The sequence below is a fragment of the Hemiscyllium ocellatum genome, chromosome 18, assembly GCF_020745735.1.
Source record: "Hemiscyllium ocellatum isolate sHemOce1 chromosome 18, sHemOce1.pat.X.cur, whole genome shotgun sequence".
Classification (NCBI taxonomy): Eukaryota; Metazoa; Chordata; class Chondrichthyes; order Orectolobiformes; family Hemiscylliidae; genus Hemiscyllium; species Hemiscyllium ocellatum.
This window is the reverse complement of record NC_083418.1, coordinates 52,165,258-52,188,020: the sequence shown is the minus strand read 5'-3', so window position 1 is coordinate 52,188,020 and position 22,763 is coordinate 52,165,258. Positions and strand designations below refer to the sequence as shown.

Below are 22,763 nucleotides of genomic sequence, written 5' to 3'. Positions count from 1 at the left end.
TGACAAGGATGTTGCCAGGTTTGGAGGGTTTGAGCTATAGGGAGAAGCTGAATACGCTGAGGCTGTTTTCTCTGGAGCTTTGGGGTGACCTTTATAGAGGTTTATAAAATAATTAGGGGCATGGATATGTTAAAAAGACAAGTTCTTTTCCCTGGGGTGGGGGAGTCCAGAACTAGAGGACATAGGTTTAGGGTGAGAGCGGAAAAGATTTAAAAGAGGCAACTTTTTCACAGAGGGTGGTGCATGTATGGAATGAGCTGCCACAGGAAGTGGTGGTAAAATTGCAAAATTTAAAAGGCACCTGGATGGGTATATGAATAGGAAGGGTTTGGAGGGATATGGGCCAAGTGTTGGCAAATTGGACCAAATTAATTTAGGATGCCTGGTTGGCATGGACGACTTGGACTGAAGGGTCTGTTTCTGTGCTATATATCTCTATGACTCGATGACTAAACAATTCATTCAAGGAATATGGTTCTGATGGCAAGGCTAACATTTATTACCCAGTTGAATTACCCTTGAAGTATTCATACTCTGCAGGTACCCAGGTAGGCAAGGATGCCAAGTTTTTGACATAGAACATAGAACATAGAACAATACAGCGCAGAACAGGCCCTTCAGCTCTCAATGTTGCGCCAACCTTGAACTATTCTCAGCTCGTCCCCCTACACTATCCCAAAGTCATCCATGTGCTTATCTAAGGATTGTTTAAACCTCCCTTGTGAATATTCAGTCCAACTCATCCATGTCGACCAAGTTTCCCAAACTAAACTAGTCCCACGTGCATTTGGCCCATATCCCTCTAAACCTTTCCTGTTCATGTACAATATTATAACTGAACCTGCATCTACCACTACCTCTGGCAGTTCATTCTACATACGAACCAGCTTCTGTGAGAAAAGTTTGCCCCTCAGGTGCCTTTTAAAATCTCTTTCTCCTCTCACCCCCATCCTTAAAAATATTTCCTCTAGTTTTGAAGTCCCCCATCCTAGGGAACAGACCTTTGCTATTCATCTCATCTATGCCCCTTATGATTTTATAAGCCTCTATATAAGACCTCAACCTCCAGGGAAAATAGCACCAGCCTATTCTTATAACTCAAGCCCTCCAATCCCAGCAATATCCTGGTAATTTTTTTCTGATCCCTCTCCAATTTAAATAATAGCTTTCCTATACAATTTAAATAATAGCTTTCCTATAGCAGGTTGCCAAAAAAGCTACATAGCAATAAAACTCAAAATGTGAATCAAACAAAGCTATTAATACATCTAACAAACATCACATCACAAAGGGGAGATGGAAGATATATTTATATGTATGTTTTAAAAAAATTGAAATATTTGTCAACTTCATTACGTGGATTGTATTTCAAAGCTTTTATGATCTGAAAATCTAAAGGGAAGAATTATGTTGTAGGTTCACAAGCTAACACAAAAAACATATATAACTTGTAGGTTTAGCTTGGAGCATTGCAACCTTAGAAGAGAAAATTTCAAAAATGCATCTCATCATAATATTAGTCTCAAACCTAGTGCCGCAAGCAACCCTCCAACTTCAATTCTAATGACAACTGTATCAGAATTCCAAAGGGTTGTTTAACTTTTCTGCCATAACACATCCCATGTCTGCTACTCGAAGTGTCAGACAAATACTGTGTATAAATGTCAATATTTTGCCAAGTTAGAGTGTGCAGTTACTTACTTTGCAACACATCTCCCACAGCAGATACAAGACAAAACTGGAAACTATCCCTGTTTGAATCACCACTGCAGTCAATGACCAATGAGAAGCCCCTGCTATGGCTGGAGGGGTTGGCTACTAAAACATAGAACATAGAACATTACAGCGCAGTACAGGCCCTTCGGCCCTCGATGTTGCACTGCCCTGTCATACTAACCTGAAGCCGACGACATAAGTGCACTTTAACTTGACAAATTTACTACCGTTGCAGGCAAAGCATTCCATACCCTTACTACTCTGAGTAAAATGCAAGATAGTTGCCTCCTTCAATCAAGCAATCAACTGACAGGCCAGCAAGCATCAAGGAGGAAGTAGCACACACAATGAGCATCAGACCCGGGTTTGATTCCAGCCTTGGACAACTGTCTGCATGAAGTTTGCACATTCTCCCGGTGTCTGTGTGAGTTTCCTCCGGTTTCCTCCCACAGATGTGCAGGTCAGGTGAATTGGCCATGTTAAATTGCCCATAACGATAGGTGCATTAGTAGGGAATGGGTGACCTAGTAACAATTAAGGATTATGATAAAGCATTCTAAATCACAGCACAGGATCAATCGAGTATTTCAAATGTAGACAGGAACTTATCCTTTCGTGAATACAGAAGAAAAGAGGGAAACTCAGCTGAATATATTCAAGCGAGTGCTGTCGTGATTATAACGAGGTCATCCAGGTGGAGATGATAAAATATGAGTTCCTGAATCGGGCTGTTAATCTGGCTGCCAGATTAGAACAGGAGTGTCAGACATCTTGTTCACTCTGAGAGCTGCTTCTGAGGGAGCTGGATGAGTGTCAAGGACTCTCTGTGTGTGTAAAAGAAACGGTTGACTTAATGTTGGGATACCAGCCACTGTGGAATAATTTCAAGAGCCACAACTAACAAATGGTGAATCATTGGAGAGAATGTTCTATTCCTGTTCTGATGACTCAATATTTCCCAGTAATGGCTCTATGTCTATTCTGGTGTATGTGATATAAAATCTTCACATCCTGTAGCATACAGGCAGAGCAAGGTGTTTTAAAAATCACTCCAATGTGACAACATCGTGAGCCACCAAGAGGTGATTCTGATGCAAAAAAACACGCAGTGAGGATCTTGCAGTGATCGAAATCTGCTTTTGTTGTTATTTTTAATTGGCATCCAGCACATGAAACTTGGAGCAGCTTACATTCCTCCAGCAGCTTTGTGTCTGTCTGTGGAAGATTTTAGAACCACTTTCAGTTCACAGAGTGACATGTTCCGTGCAGTCATATTGCCAGTCAGTAGAATTCAAGAGCAGAGACAGCCCTGAGGCCAGGCCTACTCTAGGAAAGAGAGAAGTGTGGCTCATACATTCTACTCATTTTCCTGACCATTTCACCCGACCCCACTTATGAATTCTTTCTGGAGTAGAAATATTTTCTATTTAAATAGTAACTCAGAGAAAAGGCAGTCTCTAAGGGCATCAGGATATAACAGTAGCCATTTTACTTTGATCTGGATGGCTTGGGCCAAAATTATGTGCTGCTACCAGTCGTGGTGGGGCAGTGAGTGGATTACATTATATTGTGCAGGACGTGCAATATGTTATGGCATGGTGGCTCAGTGGTTAGCACTGCTGCCTCACAGCACCAGGGTCCCAGGTTCAATTCCAGCCTCAGGTGACTGTGTGGAGTTTGCTCGTTCTCCCCGTGTCTGCGTGGGTTTCCTCTGGGTGCTCCGGTTTCCTCCCACAGTACAAAGATGTGCGGGCCATGCTAAATTGCCCGTGGTATTAGTTGCATTAGTTGAAGGGAAATGGGTCTGGGTGCGTTACTCTTCGAAGTGCTTAGTCTAATCTAATGTCCTACAATGGGATGAAAGTAGGGAACAAAACAGATAACAAATTCAACCACTTTATTCAAAAAGAGATGGAGATTGAAAGCAGGAAAGTACAGGCCACTTAGCTTAACATCAATCATTGGAAAATGCCAGCAGAAACTATTATGAAAAAAGTGAATGCCTGGCACTTAGATAAGTTTAAGGCAATCAGGCAGAGTCAACGTGGTTTCGTGAAAGGGAAATCGCGTTTGGAAATCTATTGGATTTCTTGAAGAGTTAACACGTTCTGTGGATAAAAAGGGACTGGTGGATGTACTATATTTAAATTATCAGAAGGCATTTGATCTAGTGCCACATCCAGTGTCGTTGTGGAAATTGAAAACTTATGGCGTAGGGCTGGCATATTGTCAGGTGAAGTAACTGCACAAAGGCCAGTGAGATAGATTAACTCATTTAGTGCTTTTAGAATCTGTCTTTGTCAACCTAAAGAGTAAAAAGTGAGGTCTGCAGATGCTGGAGATCAGAGCTGAAAATGTGTTGCTGGTTAAAGCACAGCAGGTCAGGCAGCATCCAAGGAACAGGAAATTCGACGTTTCGGGCCAGAGCCCTTCATCAGGAATGAGGAGAGGGTGCCAGGCAGGCTCAGATAAAAGGTAGGGAGGAGGGACTTGGGGGAGGGGCGATGGAGATGTGATAGGTGGAAGGAGGTCAAGGTGAGGGTGATAGGCCGGAGTGGGGTGGGGGCGGAGAGGTCAGGAAGAAGATTGCAGGTTAGGGGGGCGGTGCTGAGTTGAGGGAACCGACTGAGACAAGGTGGGGGGAGGGGAAATGAGGAAACTGGAGAAATCTGAGTTCATTCCTTGTGGTTGGAGGGTTCCCAGGCGGAAGATGAGGCGCTCTTCCTCCAACCATCGTGTTGTTATGTTCTGCCGATGTAGGAGTCCAAGGACCTGCATGTCCTCGGTGGAGTGGGAGGGAGAGTTAAAGTGTTGAGCCACGGGATGGTTGGGTTAGTTGGTCTGGGCGTCCCAGAGGTGTTCCCTGAAGCGTTCCGCAAGTAGGCGGCCCATCTCCCCAATATAGAGGAGGCCACATCGGGTGCAGCGAATGCAATAGATGATGTGTGTGGAGGTGCAGGTGAATTTGTGGCGGATATGGAAGGATCCCTTGGGACCTTGGAGAGAAGTAAGGGAGGAGGTGTGGGCGCAAGTTTTACATTTCCTGCGGTTGCAGGGGAAGGTGCCGGGAGTGGAGGTTGGGTTGGTGGGGGGTGTGGACCTGACGAGGGAGTCACGAAGGGAGTGGTCTTTGCGGAATGCTGATAGGGGAGGGGAGGGAAATATATCCCTGGTGGTGGGGTCCGTTTGGAGGTGGCGGAAATGACGGCGGATGATACGCTGTATACGGAGGTTGGTGGGGTTCTGTCTTGGTGACGGTTGGAGGAGCGGGGCTCAAGGGCGGAGGAGCGGGAAGTGGAAGAGATGTGGTGGAGGGCATCGTTGATCACGTCTGGGGGGAATCTGCGGTCCTTGAAGAAGGAGGCCATCTGGGCTGTACGGTATTGGAACTGGTCCTCCTGGGAGCAGATGCGGCGGAGACGAAGGAATTGGGAATATGGGAACGCCTTATCTTCACGCCCCGGTCCCCAACGCCTTATCTTCACGCCCCGGTCCCCAACGCCTTATCTTCACGATGGACATCCAGTCCCTGTACACCTCCATCCCCCATCGCGAAGGATTCAAAGCCCTCCGCTTCTTCCTTTCCCGCCGCACCAACCAGTACCCTTCCACTGAAACCCTCCTTCGACTGACTGAACTGGTCCTCACCCTGAATAACTTCTCTTTTCAATCTTCCCACTTCCTCCAAACTAAAGGAGTTGCCATGGGCACCAGCATGGGCCCCAGCTATGCCTGTCTCTTCGTAGGATATGTGGAACAGTCCATCTTCCGCAACTACACTGGCACCACCCCCCACCTTTTCCTCTGCTACATCGATGACTGTATCGGCGCTGCCTCGTGCTCCCACGAGGAGGTTGAACAGTTCATCAACTTTACCAACACCTTCCATCCCGACCTCAAATTCACCTGGACTGTCTCAGACTCCTCCCTCCCCTTCCCAGACCTTTCCATTTCTATCTCGGGCGACCGACTCAACACAGACATCTACTATAAACCGACTGACTCCCACAGCTACCTGGACTACACCTCCTCCCACCCTGCCCCCTGTAAAAATGCCATCCCATATTCCCAATTCCTTCGTCTCCGCCGCATCTGCTCCCAGGAGGACCAGTTCCAACACCGTACAGCCCAGATGGCCTCCTCCTTCAAGGACCGCAGATTCCCCCCAGACGTGATCGACGGTGCCCTCCACCGCATCTCTTCCACTTCCCGCTCCACCGCCCTTGAGCACCACTCCTCCAACCACCACCAAGACAGAACCCCACTGGTTCTCACCTACCACCCCACCAACCTCCGTATACAGCGTATCATCCGCCGTCATTTCCGCCAACTCCAAACGGACCCCACCACCAGGGATATATTTCCCTCCCCTCCCCTATCAGCATTCCGCAAAGACCACTCCCTTCGTGACTCCCTCGTCAGGTCCACACCCCCCACCAACCCAACCTCCACTCCCGGCACCTTCCGCTGCAACCGCAGGAAATGTAAAACTTGTGCCCACACCTCCTCCCTTACTTCTCTCCAAGGTCCCAAGGGATCCTTCCATATCCACCACAAATTCACCTGCATCTCCACACACATCATCTATTGCAGCCGCTGCACCCGATGTAGCCTCCTCTATATTGGGGAGACGGGCCGCCTACTTGCGGAACGCTTCAGGGAACACCTCTGGGACGCCCAGACCAACCAACCCAACCATCCCATGGCTCAACACTTTAACTCTCCCTCCCACTCCACCGAGGACATGCAGGTCCTTGGACTCCTCCATCGGCAGAACATAACAACACGACGGTTGGAGGAAGAGCGCCTCATCTTCCGCCTGGGAACCCTCCAACCACAAGGAATGAACTCAGATTTCTCCAGTTTCCTCATTTCCCCTCCCCCCACCTTGTCTCAGTCGGTTCCCTCAACTCAGCACCGCCCTCCTAACCTGCAATCTTCTTCCTGACCTCTCCGCCCCCACCCCACTCCGGCCTATCACCCTCACCTTGACCTCCTTCCACCTATCACATCTCCATCGCCCCTCCCCCAAGTCCCTCCTCCCTACCTTTTATCTTAGCCTGCCTGGCACCCTCTCCTCATTCCTGATGAAGGGCTCTGGCCCGAAACGTCGAATTTCCTGTTCCTTGGATGCTGCCTGACCTGCTGTGCTTTAACCAGCAACACATTTTCAGCTTTGTCAACCTAAAGTTGGGAAATATAATCAGAAAGGAATGTATGATCTGACATTATCACAAAAAGGAGTTAGAGTTTTAAGTTGGTACCTTGAAATGACTGTCAATGTTTTAGTCGTTAACTGAGGTGCAGGATCGATACAAATTACTATTCAAGGAAATGATTTGCCCACTGTTCTCATTCTAACACACACAACCATTTAGTATCAGTGACGGGTCAGATAGATGCCCTTCAGTTAGCTGTCTCTGTCTTTTGGATAATCAATATGCTTTCCTGATGTAAACAGCATAGAGTTGAACTTGATCAGTTTGAGCTCTCATCTTGTGTTATTTATAGATGGTTCATGGGTCATGCTGTGTGCCAGGAAAATGTGATCTCATTGATTAACAGGGCTTCCTTTCATTTCATCCCTTAATCATTCCACACCATTGAAGCCATTGAATGTGCTGAACTAATTGTTTATCTTATGCTTAGTTTCAATAATCCTGAGTCCCATTTATTCTCCATCCCTTCCTTTTTACCTTCCCTTCTCACTTACGCTATTTTCTTTTAATTTTGCATTGGAAATACATTCCAGTATATGGACGTAGTCTTAATGTATCTATTAGCTAAGGTTTTAAGGACCCAAGTGTATATTATATGTACATTTAGGTCCTAAACTGTGAATTCTCTCCTTAAATATCTCCATTTATTCTTCCTTATAATGCTCCTTAAAACCTACCTCTTTGACTAAACTTTTGGCTACCTGCCCTCACATCTCCCTATATAGCTTGGTATCAAATGTTGTTTAATAATTCGGCCCTTTATTGTTTACATCAAAGGTGCTGTATAACTGCGTGTTGTTATCTTGGGGGTGGGGGGGGGTTCTGATCAACAGGAACGTGTAATGGATACTGGAAATGCAGTGCTGACTGATGAAATTATTGATGATGCACAGCTGAACCAGTGCTGCTGCTTCCATGGAGAATGGTTTCTGTTGTTGTCACTGAAGCCAATGAAAAGATTTGATTAATGGTATATTGAGCTCTTGGGTCACTATCCTTGCCCTCCCATACAATAAACAAGTAGATGGTTTTGTTTACAGGGTAAGTGCAGTGAAGATGGTTTTGTGGTTTAATTGTTTTACTATTGTCTTTAGGAGGAGCTGCATGAACAAATAAACTGAGAAACATTTCCTAATTTCTCAGCTGCCTTTCTGCACTGAGTGTTGTGATTTACTCATTGGCTACAAACAGAAAAAGTTAGAAACTTTGAAATGAAATCATTCTTGGGAACTAAAAATTGAGCAGGGTATATAATTGAGCACTGTTGATTCCCTGTCCTCTGAAATCCATTATCACACTCAAGACTAATACACAGTCATTGCATTGCAGAGCAAAGCATTGAAGACCTATTAGAATGAGATTCTCGGTCTTGTTTTCAAATCCTTCCATGATTTCAATTCCTATCTTGCAACCTCTCTAGCCTTACAAATCTCTGAAATGTCTCCATGCTTCCAAGTCTAGCTCTTAATTCTCAGTATTCTCACCTTTAGATGTTGGGGCTGATGCATTGGAATTTCCTTCCTAAACGTCCCTGCCTCTGCATCTCTTTTTTTCCTTCTAATGTACTGTTGAAAACCTACTCCTATGGCCTGGGATTTGGTCATCTGTCCTAATATTTTCTTAAATAAATACAAGCAAGTGTTACAAATAAGGGGGACATTAGTGATGTAATGGAAATGTCACTGGACTGATAAACCAGAACCTCAGGCTACACTTCTGAAGCCCTGATAGTGAAATTTGAATTCAATGAATAAAAAATCAGGAATCTCTCTCTTCAGTTGGGGGTGGGCAATAAATGTTTGTCCAGCCAGCAATGTCTATACATCCCACAAACAAATTGAAAAAGAATACTCAGCAGATCCAGCAGAATCTTCAGATACAGCAACAATGCTGATGTTTCAAGTTGATGACCTTAGTCAGGACTGAAAAATGTTAGACAATTGACTGGATTTAAACAAGTACAAAGGCAACAGGTTTGAAGAAAATGGGGAAGATCATAATAGAGTGAGATAGCAGGATAAAAGGGATGATGGTGAAAGGATGGTGCAGATTCTGTCAACCCTGCTGAGTACGTCTAAGTATATTTATTTTTATTTCAAGTTTTCAATACCCACAATATGTTACTTTATCCTGGTGTGCAATTGTAAATAGCTCAATGGCAGTTTACAACTGAACCAACTCCGGAGAAGGCCTTAGAATGGTTTATAATGCTCAAGGCACTGTACAAGTGCGAGTTGTAGTTCCGGATTGGCTAGGAGGTTCAAGTATGATGTTGATAATGACTGATATTTCTTCAATTTGCAGATGAACTCAAAGAGAAATTACAAGCTTACATTGATGAAGCAAACACACGTCAGCCAGGCTTTGTAAAGGTGATCAGGCACACAAAGCAAGAAGGGCTAATCCGATCACGGGTCAGTGGCTGGAGAGCAGCGACAGCCCCTGTTGTTGCTCTCTTTGATGCACATGTTGAGTTCAATGTTCAATGGTAAATATCATTTTATGCTGTTAATTGATAGAATTCTCACATTGTCATTATCCAGTTTCTGTTGCTCTAACGACAATCAGAGGATGTATGTAGTTAAGGGATGTTCCAACAGTATGAAAACTGTTCAGAGAAACTTTAAAATTGCAGTACACTAAATAGCTTCATTCTGATTAGCCCAAAGTCTCAGCTTTTGCTTCTTTCTTACTCACCGTTACCATGTGATCTATCACATTATCATTGACATAGCTTTCATTTAAATTCTTAGGAGTTAATCCTTTATGGTATACTGTCTAAGACTGGCTATTCCCATTTCTAATTACACATTCTAATTTATGATTTAGAATGCAATATTTAAGGAATAAATAATACAGGCAGAGCAAAATCTCTCACTGAGCAACACTGCTTCCAGTTATTACAAAATTATGATAAGAGAATGTTCTAGTGTGCAGTCAAGACAGCCTTGATGTTTTACCCACACCAATCTAATCTCATGACCCTGCTTACTTCCCATATTGTTAAATATTCCATTCTGTGTAATTCCACTCTCGACCTCACTCCATGCACTCTTTTAATATCTCATCCATTTTCTCCCCTGCTCCCCACACTATTCAATATCCCATCCAGCTTATGTCCATAATTCATCTTATTCACCCATATCCTTTCTCATCATTCAGTTGAGTAATGTATTGCCATTTGAGAAGAATTTATCAGCAACATTTCAAAGAGACAAATATCACATTCCAAAAGTTCTTTCTGTATTTTCTTCTATTATCTCCTTTATTTCTTGTAATGGTGTCCTTCAATGTGTGGCTTCAATCACATTGCTAATGGAAACAACCTTTGGGTATTTACTTAATCAGAACTCTTTTTAACTCTGGACCCCACACAGCTCTAACGTACAAAGCCTCTCTCATTCCTCTGCATAACGTTAACACTGCCATTAAAGGTCATGGCCCATTGAATCTGCACTGCACCATCTCAACATGTCCTTTCTTATGGGTTGCTCACTGTTTTGCAGCTGCAGCCAAGCAAAGGCCTTGTCTTAGATTTATTTGATGTGCTATTCTCAGGATGTAGGAGTTGTGGTCTTAAAATTGTGCAATTCTCTACCTCTCCGTCTTCCTTTAAATCATTCCTTTGTAAACTCCCTTCTTGATCATGAAGCTTTTGGCCAAACATCTCTTACACTGAAACGTGTTGTTTTTGTGAAAATCCTTGGAATGCTTTAATCTGCTGAGGCACCATATAAATACAAGTTTTTTTTCTCTGTTGCTTTTTGTTGTGAATTCATTAATTTGCTTTCTAAATGTGCAATAGATATCATAGATAATATAACGTTGGTTCTTATTCATCTTTATTGTACATACAAACTGCTGTTGAAAGCATATTGAATGATTGGCACTTTCCCTGAGATTAGCACCGCAGCTTTGAAACAGATTGCCCATACCCCAGGCTCTTACAGGAATGATGCTTGCCTGAATTTGAATTCTTCTCTGAGCATAGCAAGCCCAGGAGTCTATCTGATTTGAAAAGGTTGTTAGGGGTTGACTTCTTTTTCAAGTGAAGGACTATTTGATGAAAGACCTGAAAATTAAATAAAGCTATGGAGCTGATAAGCTGTGAGTTCAATCTATTAGAGGATGATGCTAATCAGCCTGACTGACTGATGCAATTAAGCCTGACAAAGAATTCTGTCACCCACTTTCAATATATTCTTGAGAGATTCTTAAGTTTAATTGCTGAATCTTTACCTTGCAATGAAATAAGTCATAATAAAAGCAGTGGATTTGTCAAGTAACTTAGTGGAGTTGATTAATAGTTTAATAAATCATTATCAGATGCAGATAATGGATGTGCCTTAGGACAGATCTTTGAGTTGCTGCAAAATATACACTGGCCTAAAAACCACTGTTATAGGCCAAATAACTCATGGGGTCAATAAAGAGAAACTTTCTATTGTCTGAGGAGTCAAGGACTGAGGCAAATAATCTTAAAACTAAGGCCATGTCTTTTCAGTGTGAAGTTAGGAAACATCAACAAGGGATAGAAAATATTTGGAAATCTCTAGTGCAAATGTCAATGTTAGATCAGTTAGTAATTTAAAAAGAGCCTGAGAGATATTCATTAGCCAAAGGTGTAAAGTGATACAGGGACAAAGTGCACAAGGTGTGTAAAGTAAGAAAAGGTGAGCTAATGGAGTTAGATTGCAGCTCAGGCATCTTCTCTGACTGTCGGTGCAGGCTTAATGGTCTTCCTCTTTTTGTCTTCCTGTAGGCTAAGGGACCACCAATGTTTATGTGCAAATCAGACACTAAATTCAAGTAACTGCACACTTCTGTGGTTACATCTAAGGTGCATCCTTCTCTATAAGCTGAAATGGTACCTTGCATTTTGGTTGCTTGTTAAAATACATTGAATGGCATAAAGGTCTTGTCACAGTGCAATTTTTAAAATTCATTTATGGGAGTCACTGACTGGGCTCGAATTTATTATCTAACCCTAATTAACCTTTAGTAATTGGTGCTGTGCTGCCTTTTTGAACCACTGTAGTCCATTTGGTGTGTGTGAACCCACAATGCTGTTACAGAGGGAATTCCAGAAGTTTTACCTGGTAACATTGAAGGGCAACAATATATTTCCAAGTCAGGATGAAGAGTGGCTTCAAGGGGAGCTTGCAGTTGGTGGCATTCCCATATATCTGCTGCCCTTCAAGATGGTAGAGATTGTGGGTTTGAAAGGTCCTATGCACAGAGCCTTGACAAATGTTTTGAACATTACCTCAGAGTACAAGGGAATCTTGATCAGATGGGCCAATGGGCTGAGGAGTGGCAGATGGAATTTACTTTAGATAAATGTGAGGTGCTGCATTTTAGAAAAGCAAATCAGAGCAGGACTTGTATACTTAATGGTAAGGTCCTAGGGAATGTTGCTGAACAAAGAGACCTTGGGATGTGCAGGCTCATAGTTCCTTGAAAGTAGAGTTGCAGGTAGATAGGACAGTGGAGAAGGCATTTGGTATGCTTTCCTTTATTGGTCAGAGCATTGAGTATGGGATTTGGGCGGTCATGTTATGACTGTATAGGACATTGGTTAGGCCACTTTTGGAACAATGTGTGCACTTCTGGTCTCCTTCCTATTGGAAGGGTGTTATGAAAATTGAGAGGGTTCAGAAAAGATTTACAAAGATGTTGCCAAGGTTGGAGGATTTGAGCCATAGGGAGAGGCTGAATAGGCTGCGTCTGTTTTCCCTGGAGAGTCGGAGGCTGAGGGCTGACCTTATAGAGGTTTATAAAATCATGAGGGGAATGAATAGGATAAACAGAAAATGTGTTTTCCCTGAGGTGGGGGAGTCCAGAACCAGAGGGCATAGATTTGGGGTAAGAGGGGAAAGATATAGAAGAGATCTAAGGGACAACTTTTTCAAACAGAGGATGGTACGTGTATGGAATGAACTGCCAGAGGAAGTGATGGAGGCTGGGACAATTGCAACATTTAAAAGGCATCTGGATGGGTGTATGAACAGGGAGGGTTTAGAGGGATACGGGCTGGGTGCTGGCAAATGGGACTAGACTAGGTTAGGGCACCTGGTCAGCATAGGCGAGTTGGACCGAAGGGTCTGTTTCCGTGTTGTACATCTCTATGACTCTCTGACATGTTGTAGATTATACAAACTGCTGCTACTGAGCATTAGTGATAGAAGGGGTGAATGATTGTGGATATGGTGCCAATCAAGTTGAACTTGAAATGTTGTTGGAGCTGCGTTCATCCAGACAAGTGGAAGTATTCATCACATTCCTGATGATGGACAGGCTTTGAGGAATCAGGAGCTGAGTTACCCGCTGTAGAATTCCTAGTCTCTGACATGCCCTTGTAGCCATAATATTTATATGGCTAGTCCAGTTCAGTTTCTAGTTTTTTTTACTTCAAACATATATTTTATTCATAAAGAATCATTTTATACATACACAGTCACCAAAGCAGTTCAGCTCTGGACAATCTTAGCATATGAAGAAACAAACAAACATTGGAGTTTGACTTTCTCAACAGTTCCAACAAACCCAAAGGCGTTCCTTACTTGTACAAGGTATTATTTATATATATTTGAGGCACTGGGAAGGTCTCATAACTGAACAGACTCCCATTGTACTTTGGCCGAACGACCTCAGAATGTGATCTTTTCCTATTTGGCCTTGGAGGCAGCTGCTCTGAGCTTTAGTGCGCCCCCCCCAGCACCTAGTCCTGGTCCTTGGAATGTGCCAGTCTGCAACACCTGGTCAGGATCAACCTTACCCTGGAAGACCAACAATTTTTGAGCATCTTTCACTGAGCTGATGGTCCTCCAGGCATAGTCGATGTTTGTCTCAGCATGTGTCCCTGAAAACACACTGTACAGCAGGGGGTCCTACATCACAAAACTGCTTGTGACGAATCACGACAAAAAATACTGTAACTTTCTCCAGACTTTCTTTGTATTGGCACATTCCAGCAAGAGGTGTGTGACATGCTTCAAGGGCAATGTGTGGTGGTGCAGAGAGTCCAGGCACACATGAAGGATCTAATAGGTAGTGTCCTTCTCATCACCAGCTAAGCTTGGTACTTGTTGGAAAGTTCTGGCAATAAGGCATTCTGACGAATTACTTTGATAGTCTGCGCCAGGAAGCTGATAGGAACCTCCGTCTCCTTTTCCTGCAAAGTCTCGAGGACGCTTCGCGCTTACCACTTTCTGGTGGACTTGTGTCAAGGTTGTTTTTTTTTGCAAATTTCTCCACAAAGAACAGTCGAAATGGAATGATCCAATGACGTAGAGTGTTCCATGGTGTCATGGCCAACCCCACCTTTGCAACACGTGGGATAGGTAGTACCTTAATACATAGTGACACTTGATGTTTGCATTTCTGTCAATGGTAACTCTCAGGATGTTGATAGTGGGAGATTCAGCAATGGTAATGCCATTGAATATCACAGGGCCATGATTAGATTCTCTCTTTTTGGAGGTGATCATTGCCTGGCACGTGTGTGGCATGAATGTTACTTAGAGTAATAGAGTCATACAGCACATAAACAGGCCCTTCTGTCCAACTCATCCGTGCCAACCAGGTGTCCCAAACTAAACTAGTCCCATTCTCCTGCATTTGGCCCATATCCCCCTAAAGCTTTCCTATTCATGTGCCTGTCCAAATGACTTTTAAATGTTTATCTGTACCCGCATTTACTACTTCCTCTGACAGTTTATTCCACATACGAACAACCCTCTGTGTGAAAATTTTGTCCCTCAGCTCCCTTTTAAATCTTTATTCTATTAGAGTAATAGAGTTAAAGAGTCATCAAGATGTGCAGCATGGAAACAGACCCTTTGGTCCAACTCATCCATGCCGACCAGATATCCCAAACCAATCTAGACCCACCTGCCAGCACCCGGCCCATATCCCTCCAAACCCATCCTATTCATATACCCATCTAGATGTCTTTAAATGTTGCAATTGTACCAGCCTCTACCTCCTCTGGCAGCTCATTCTACACACATACTCCCCTCTGCGTGCAAATGTTGCCCCTTAGGTCTTGTTTATATCTTTCCCCTCTCACCCTAAACCTATGCCCTCTAGTTCTGGATTCCCTGACCCCAGGGAAAAGACCTTGTCTATTTAGTCTGTCCATACCCCTCATGATTTTGTAAATCTCTATAAGATCACCCCTCAGTCTCCGACGCTCCAGGGAAAACAGCCCCAGCCTATTCAACCTCTCCCTATAGCTCAAATCCTCCAACTCTGGCAACATTCTTGTAAATCTTTTCTGAACCCTTTCTAGTTTCACAGCATCCTTCCAATAGGAAGGTCACCAGAATTGCACGCAATGTTGCAAAAGTGGCCTAACCAATGTCCTGTATAGCCACAACATGACCTTCCAACTCATGTATTCAATGCGCTGACCAATAAAGAAAAGCATACCAAACACTTTCTTCACTATCCTATCTACCTGCGACTCTACTTTCAAGGAGCTGTGAACCTGCACTCCAAGGTCTCTTTGTTCAACAACACTCCCTAGTACCTTACCATTAAGTGTATAAGTCCTGCTAAGATTTGCTTTCCCAAAATGCACCACCTCGTACTTATCTAAATTAAACTCCATCTGCCACTTCTCAGCCCATTGGCTCATCTGATCAAGATCCCATTGTAATCCGAGGTAACCTTCTTAGCTGTCCACTACACCTCCAATTTTGGTGTCACCTGCAAGCTTACTAACTATACCTCTTAAGCTCACATCCAAATCATTATATAAATGATGAAAAATGTGGACTCAGCACCAATCCAGTGGTACTCTACTGGCCACAGGTCTCCAACCTGAAAAACAATCCTCCACCACCACCCTCTGTCTTCTACCTTTGAGCCAGTTCTGTATCCAAATGGTGAGTTGTCCCTGTATTCCATGAGATCTAACCTTGCTAACCAGTCTCCCATGGGGAACCTTGTTGAACACCTTACTGAAGCCCATATAGGTCCCCCTAGGAAAGACAAGTTCAGGATTTCCCCCATTACAGTGATATCATAGCGATATTGACACATTGTTATAGGATCCCCAAACTTTCTGAAAACTAATGAAACCAACACAAGACTTTCTTAGATGTCCTAGCTCCTGAATCCAGGGACACAAATGGCAAAGAAAGCACTCCACGTTCTTGTGTCTGTCATCCAGCTGGAGACCTTTTGGTGCCAGTTCATCTTGGGTGTCTCTCTCTCTCTCTCTCTCTCTTCTATGTCAAGCAGGAGCTCACAGCATGACCTGATGGTCCAAAATGCAATGAGCAAAGTCAGGGGACATGGCTGAGCGGGCTGAGCCAGAGGATAGGTGAATATCGATGCTGTTCTGAGCAATTTCGTATTTCTTTGTAAATTCGATTCTCTTTCCTGCCTGAACGTAAGACCAAAAGGGATATAGGAGCAGAATTAGGTCTCTTTTATATCTTTCCCCTTTCTCCCTAAACCTATACCCTCTAGTTCCGGATTTCCCCAACCTAAGGAAAAGACTTTGTCTATTTACCCTATCCATGCCCTTCATGGTTTTATAAACCTCTGTAAGGTCACCCCTCAGCCTTTGACGTTCCAGGGTAAATAGCACTAGCCTATTCATCTTATTCCTGATGAAGGGCTTATGCTCGAAACGTCGAATTCTCTATTCCTGAGATGCTGCCTAACCTGCTGTGCTTTGACCAGCAACACATTTGCACCTATTCAACCTCTCCCTAGCTCAAATCTTTCAACCCTAGCAAATTCCTTGCAAATCTTTTCTGAACCCTTTCAAGTTTCACAACATCCTTCTGAAAGGAAGGAGACCAGAACTGCACACAATGTTCCAAAAGTGGCCTGACCAACATCCTGTATAGCCGCAACATGACCTCCCAACTCCTGTATTCAATATGTGAACAATAAAGGAAAGCATGCCAAACACCACCTTCACTATCCTATCTACCTGCAACTCTACTTTCAAGGAGCTATGAACCTATAGTCCAAAGTCTACTTTGTTCAGCAACACTTTCCTATGACCTTACCATTAAGTATGTAAGTCCTGCTAAGATTTGCTTTCTCAAAATAGCTTAAAATTATGCCCTGTAGTTTTGAACTCCCCTACCCCTGTCACTTGTTACAATAAATCTGGACATTGTTTAGGTCTTACTGCACTTGAACATGAACTACTTTAGTATTTGACCATCTACAAATGATGCTGAACATTATGTAGCCCTCAGCGAATACAATAGATTAATCGTACTCCAGTTTTAAGTTTGTCTGATTCAATATAAGCTCTCTATTTAATCGTAATAGTTTTTTTTGCAGTAATTAAAACTTTTCAGACAGAAATTGAACTTTTAATAAGTGTGGAGTCTTATTCCGTCAGGTTTTCTTATTGTTGAATTTTTTAAAAAATGCTTATTTGATTTTTCTTTCTGATCCTTTATGTTCTCACTTTTAATTCAATATTTCTTTCTCTTTTATTTCACTTTCTATATTTGACAAGGTGGTGGTGAGCCACCTACTTGAAAGCTGTATGCACAGTCTGGTTAGACGCATCCACGGTGCTGTTAAGGAGGGATCACTGAGGTTTCCATCCATCAACAATGAAGGGACAGTATTAGAGTTCCAAGTCAGAATGGTGGTCCTCTTGGAGGGGAACCTTCATATATTTATGGCCCCATGCATCTCTTGCCCTGTCCTCTAGACTGTAGAGGTCACAGGTTTGGAAGATGCTGCCAGATGGAGGTTTGGCTAGTTATTGCAGTGAATCTTGTTATATAAGTATTACAGCTGCTGTGTGCTGCAGAGGCAGGTGGTTGACAAGGCTCTGATCAAACACACTCATTTGACCTGGATTGTGTTGAAAGCCTTGCATGTTCTTGGAGCTGCACTCATGTAGGCAAGTGCAGAGTATACTATAGATGCTGGATAAACTTTGGGAAGTCAGGAAGTAAAATTCTTGTCACAGAATCCCTAGCTTCTCATCTGTAGCCTGTTTATGTGGCTAGTCCAGTGAAATTTCTGGTCATTAGTAACTCTAAGGATGGTGAGAAGGGTATTTAACAATGGTAGTGGTAATGGTTGACCATAGGTTTGTAGAGTCATCTAGCATGGAAACAGACACTTCAGACCAACTCATCCATGCTGACCAAATTTCCCAAACGGAACTAGACCCACTTGCCTGCATTTAGCCCACCTAAACCTTATCTCTCTAAACCTATCCTATTCATGTCCCTGTCCAAGTATCCTTTAAATATTGTATCTGTACCTGCAGCTACCACATCTTCGCTTCTGTTCATTTCACATATAAACTACCCTCTGTGTGAAAAAGGTGCCCCTCAAATCCCTTTTAAATCTTTCCCCTCACCATTCACCTTAAAATTATGCCCTCAAGTTCTGAACTTCCCTATCCGATGAAAAAGACATTCTCTAACAAGAAATGTCAAACATCGCTGACACCTGTGTGGAACTAAAGTTATTTGCTGGTTATCAGCCTAAGCCTGAATGTTGTTCATACATCTTCTTAGCATCTACCCAATCAATCCCAGATAGATTTTATACATTTCATAGATTATGATGTCTCTGAACTCCATCAACCTTCCCTGGCTCCATATCCTTTGATTCCATCACCTTATACTTAAACAAAAAGGAGTTCACAGCAACAACATTACTTCCGTGATGCTTACACTGAGGTTGCACATTTTGAAACCCTTTTGTCATGCAAGACCGAAAACAGGCTCAGACCTGCCTCATCAGCTGCTGAATTGCACGTATTTGTTAGCTCCAGACCTTCCACTGCTCTGCTGGCTGGAGTCTCACATTCTACACTCAGCAAATCCTATCAAACACTGATCCGATTTGTATGCTCTTAAGTGAACTGGAAGCTTAAAATAAATTCAATTCAAAATAATCGTGTCTGTTGCTGATGGAGTCTGGGAACAAAAGTTGTTCAGATATCAGCAACATGGCATCAGCTTGCCTAAAGAGTAACAGACTGTGAGCTGCTAACTTGTTGAATTATTCCTGCCAAGGAGCAGCCTGATGAATTAACATGAACTGAGCAAATGGGAGAGGAATGTCCTATTCACAGAAAAACAATTGCAACCAACCACTGGAGTTAGGATAAATCGACAGAGTGCTCTATTCATATTCATATTTTCATATATTCATATTCTATTTATGTGCTTTCCACCCATAATTTCTTTAATGTTAGAATTTTTTTCCAGTCCAGTTCAAAGGACGACTTATCCTCTTGCCAAGCAGAATGATGGTATTGTGTCATGAAACTAGACTCAGGAACAAACCTAATAAAAAGTCTCCAAATTCTGTGGATGCTGAAATAAAAATAGGAAGTGCTGGAAATGCTCAGCAGTTCAAGTTACATCTGTTGGAGAGAGACACAGAGTTCAAGTTTCGGGTCAATGAACCTTCATCAGCTGTTTGATTTTCATTACAATCTTAGCTCTGTTTAAGGTCCTGACCTCGGGGATTAATTTAGAAAGTTGATAGACTTGCATTATATATTTCATGACCTTATGATGTCCCAAAATGTCTGCTACCACTGAAGTACACTTTGAAGTATCGTGTTGAGATGTAGGAAAGACAGCTACCAATTTGTACACAGTAAGATTCCCAATTACCAATGCGCTGGTGACATAACCGTTTATGAAAGTGTGGTTGATCAAAAGGGTAGTATTGACCAGGACATACAGAGAACACCTTTTTGTTTCAAAATAGTATCATGGGATCTTTCATATCAACTTGAGTGGACAGAAGGTATGTGGGTTTTTCTGGCACTCCCTCAGCAGTTTCTGTCGAACATTGCAGCTCCTTCAATATTACAATCTGCATTGTACCATTCTCCTCAGTACTACCTCCTGAGAGTATGGCACTCCCTCGGTACTGCCACTCCATTGTTTAACACTTGTTTAGTGCTGTCCCTTTTACAGCATAGCTCTTCAAAAGTATAATACACTGCACCCTTTCTATTGACATTTCAAGCATACAACACAGTGGTACAGTGGTTAGCACTGCTGCCTCATTGTGCCAGAGACCCGGGTTCAATTTCTGCCTCAGGCAACTGTCTGTTTGGAGTCTGTACATTCTCCCTGTGTCTGCGTGGGTTTCCTCTGGGTGCTCTGGTTTCCTCCTACAGTCAAAAAAATGTGTAGGTTAGCTGAATTGGCCATGCTAAATTGCCTGCAGTGTTAGATGAAGGGGTAAATGTTGGGGAACGGGTCTGGGTGGGTTACTCTTTGGAGGGTCAATGTGGACTTGTTGGGCCGAAGGGCCTGTTACCACACTGTAAGTAATCTAAAAAAAAGCACTCCCTCAGTGCTTCTTTGTATTGAGAGTGTCAGGTTGGATGATATGTTTCAGAATCTAAAGACTTTGATTGAATACTTTTGTAGTAACTTGGAGAACCAGATTCCCAATTTGTGCAAGATTCCACAAACAGATGTGTTTTTAAACCTAGACTGAAATTCATCATTCCTTTTATGTTCTTTGTTTTCTCTTGGCTTTGGAGATTCTGACCAGGTTGCCTTTAATGCCCATTACTGGTTGCCTTGAAGGAGTTTAAGAAACAACCATATGCTGTAGGATTGCAATCACATGGAGGCCCAGAGCTATAATGGGTCATGGGTTCCTTTCTCTGAAATAGATTTTTACAGCAATCCAAAAACTTTCAAGGTCATTTCATCTGATGCCGATCCGTGAATACTGAGATTTCTTTCAACATAAATCCTCATATTGTGACTATAACTATGAGCATAAATTTGGGCAAACTTCCTGATTATACTCTGACAGATAATTACAGATGTGGAACTGAGTTACTGATGCTTTAGATGAATGTAATAGAGGTTACAAAGGTGGTGGACAGAGGAAGTCACTGGACTTCCAGAAGGCTTTTGATAATGTCCCACACAAGACATTGTTAGCTAAGGTGGAAACCCTCTGAATTGAGGGCAAATTACTGACATGGATAGCCAATTAGTTGAGTGGCAGGAAATAGGGAGTTAGAATAATAGGTATATATTCAAATTGGCAGAATGTGACTAATGGTATCCTGCATGGATATGTGTTGGGGCCTCAATTATTCATAACATTCATTAACAACTCAGATAATGGCATAAAAAAAATCAAATATTCACATTCACTGATTATAGCATTGGAGACAGGGTTGAAGTCAGCATGAAATTACGACAGGATATTAATTAATTAGGTGAATGGGCAAAGCTGTGGCCGGTGGATTTTAAAAAAGCAAGTGTGAGGTTATCCATTTTGGACTCAACAAAAGATACATCAGGGTATTTTGTTAAAAAAAGCACAAAGTTAAATACAGTGGATATTCAATGCGATTTGGGGGTTCAGGTTCATAGCTCTTTAAAATGTTATGAAAAGCTGCAAAAAAATAGTCAAGAAGGCATATCTAAAAGGCTTGAGTACAAGGATGTAGACATTATGCTGCAATTATACAAAACCCTCGTTAAACCCCACTGTACTGTGTGCTTACTATACTGTACTGAGTGCTGTGAGCAGATCTGGACACCACGCCTTAAGAAGATGTTTGGACTCTGGAGGGAGTTCAACGCTGGATTACAAGGAAGATACCTGGACTTCAAAGGTTAAGAAATGAAGAGAGATTAGACAAATTAGGCTTTTAATTCTCTAGAATTTAGAAGGTTAAGGGGTGATCTAATTGAGGTCTTCAGGATATTAGCAGGAAAAGATGCTTTCTCTTTATCTACCCCATTTCCACTGGTTGAATATTCTAGAACCAAAAGGCATAAACTAAGAATTAGGGCCAGGCCATTCAGGAGAGATGTTCAAAATGTAAAGAGTACATGTAAAAAGTAGTGGAGGTTTGGCACTCTGTTCCTCAAACAGCAGTCGATGCTAATTCAATTGTTAAATTTAAACCTGAGATAGACAAATTTTTTATTATGCGAAAATATGAAGGGATATGGGCCCCAAGGCCAGAAATGGAGTTATGCCACATATTAGCCATGATCATATTGAATGGCAGAGCAGGCCTGAGGGGTTGAATGGCCAACCCCTGTTTCTATGTTACCATGCTCTGAAAAGGCTAATTACAAGCTGGCCTTGCCAATGTTACCTGTATTTCATGGATAAACAATCTCACTCAAGATCTCTTTACTGTTCAAGGGCTGAGCCAATACTCTCAAGAATAAAGGAAGACAGAACACGTATCATATCTCCTTCCTTTGATAATATCAAGTATGATAATTTTGAGATTGAAGAATATCCACTATCGGCCCAAGGTTTTGACTGGGAATTATGGTGTCGTTACTTAAATCCTCCCAAAGAATGGTGGAATCTGGGAAATGTGACTGCTCCAATCAGGTAACTAAGTTCAAATGAGTTTGGATTGGTCTCCTTCGCTATTCACATCTTTACAGACTTCCTTTGGGACTAGACTGGGGCATTGGATACAGTGGCTGCAAGACCGGGTAAGGAGCTGAAAATTCTGAGGTGAATAACTCATCTCATATCCTGTCCACTATCTATGGGGCACAAATCAAGGCTGGTTAATATGTTGCAATGTAACCACTACCAGATATTTAGAATAATTTGTTTTCACTATTTTGTTTCCTTGACTGGGTCTAGAGTCATAGAGTCATAGAGATGTACAGCATGGAAACAGGCCCTTTGGTCCAATCCATCCATGCCGACTAAACATCTCAACCCAATCTAGTCCCACCTGCCAGCACCTGGCCCATATCCCTCCAAACCCATCCTAATCATATACCAATCCAAATGCCTCTTAAATGTTGCAATTGTACCAGCCTCCACCACATCCTCTGGCAGCTCATT

At 42.7% G+C, this 22,763-nt stretch overlaps 1 protein-coding gene across 2 annotated transcripts in view; it reads left to right on the top strand.

The window, feature by feature from the left end:
* The window catches only part of LOC132824231 (polypeptide N-acetylgalactosaminyltransferase 18-like), a 250,852-nt gene that overhangs the window by 113,180 nt on the left and 114,909 nt on the right, over positions 1-22,763 (top strand). For both annotated transcript variants that reach the window (XR_009645649.1, XM_060838546.1), the window contains exons 4-5: positions 9,240-9,423; positions 22,095-22,292. Coding sequence is in view for 1 of the 2 variants with exons in the window: in XM_060838546.1 (XP_060694529.1) it covers positions 9,240-9,423; positions 22,095-22,292 (382 nt within the window). In the remaining variant the exon portion in view is untranslated. The remainder of the gene's footprint in view (positions 1-9,239; positions 9,424-22,094; positions 22,293-22,763) is intronic.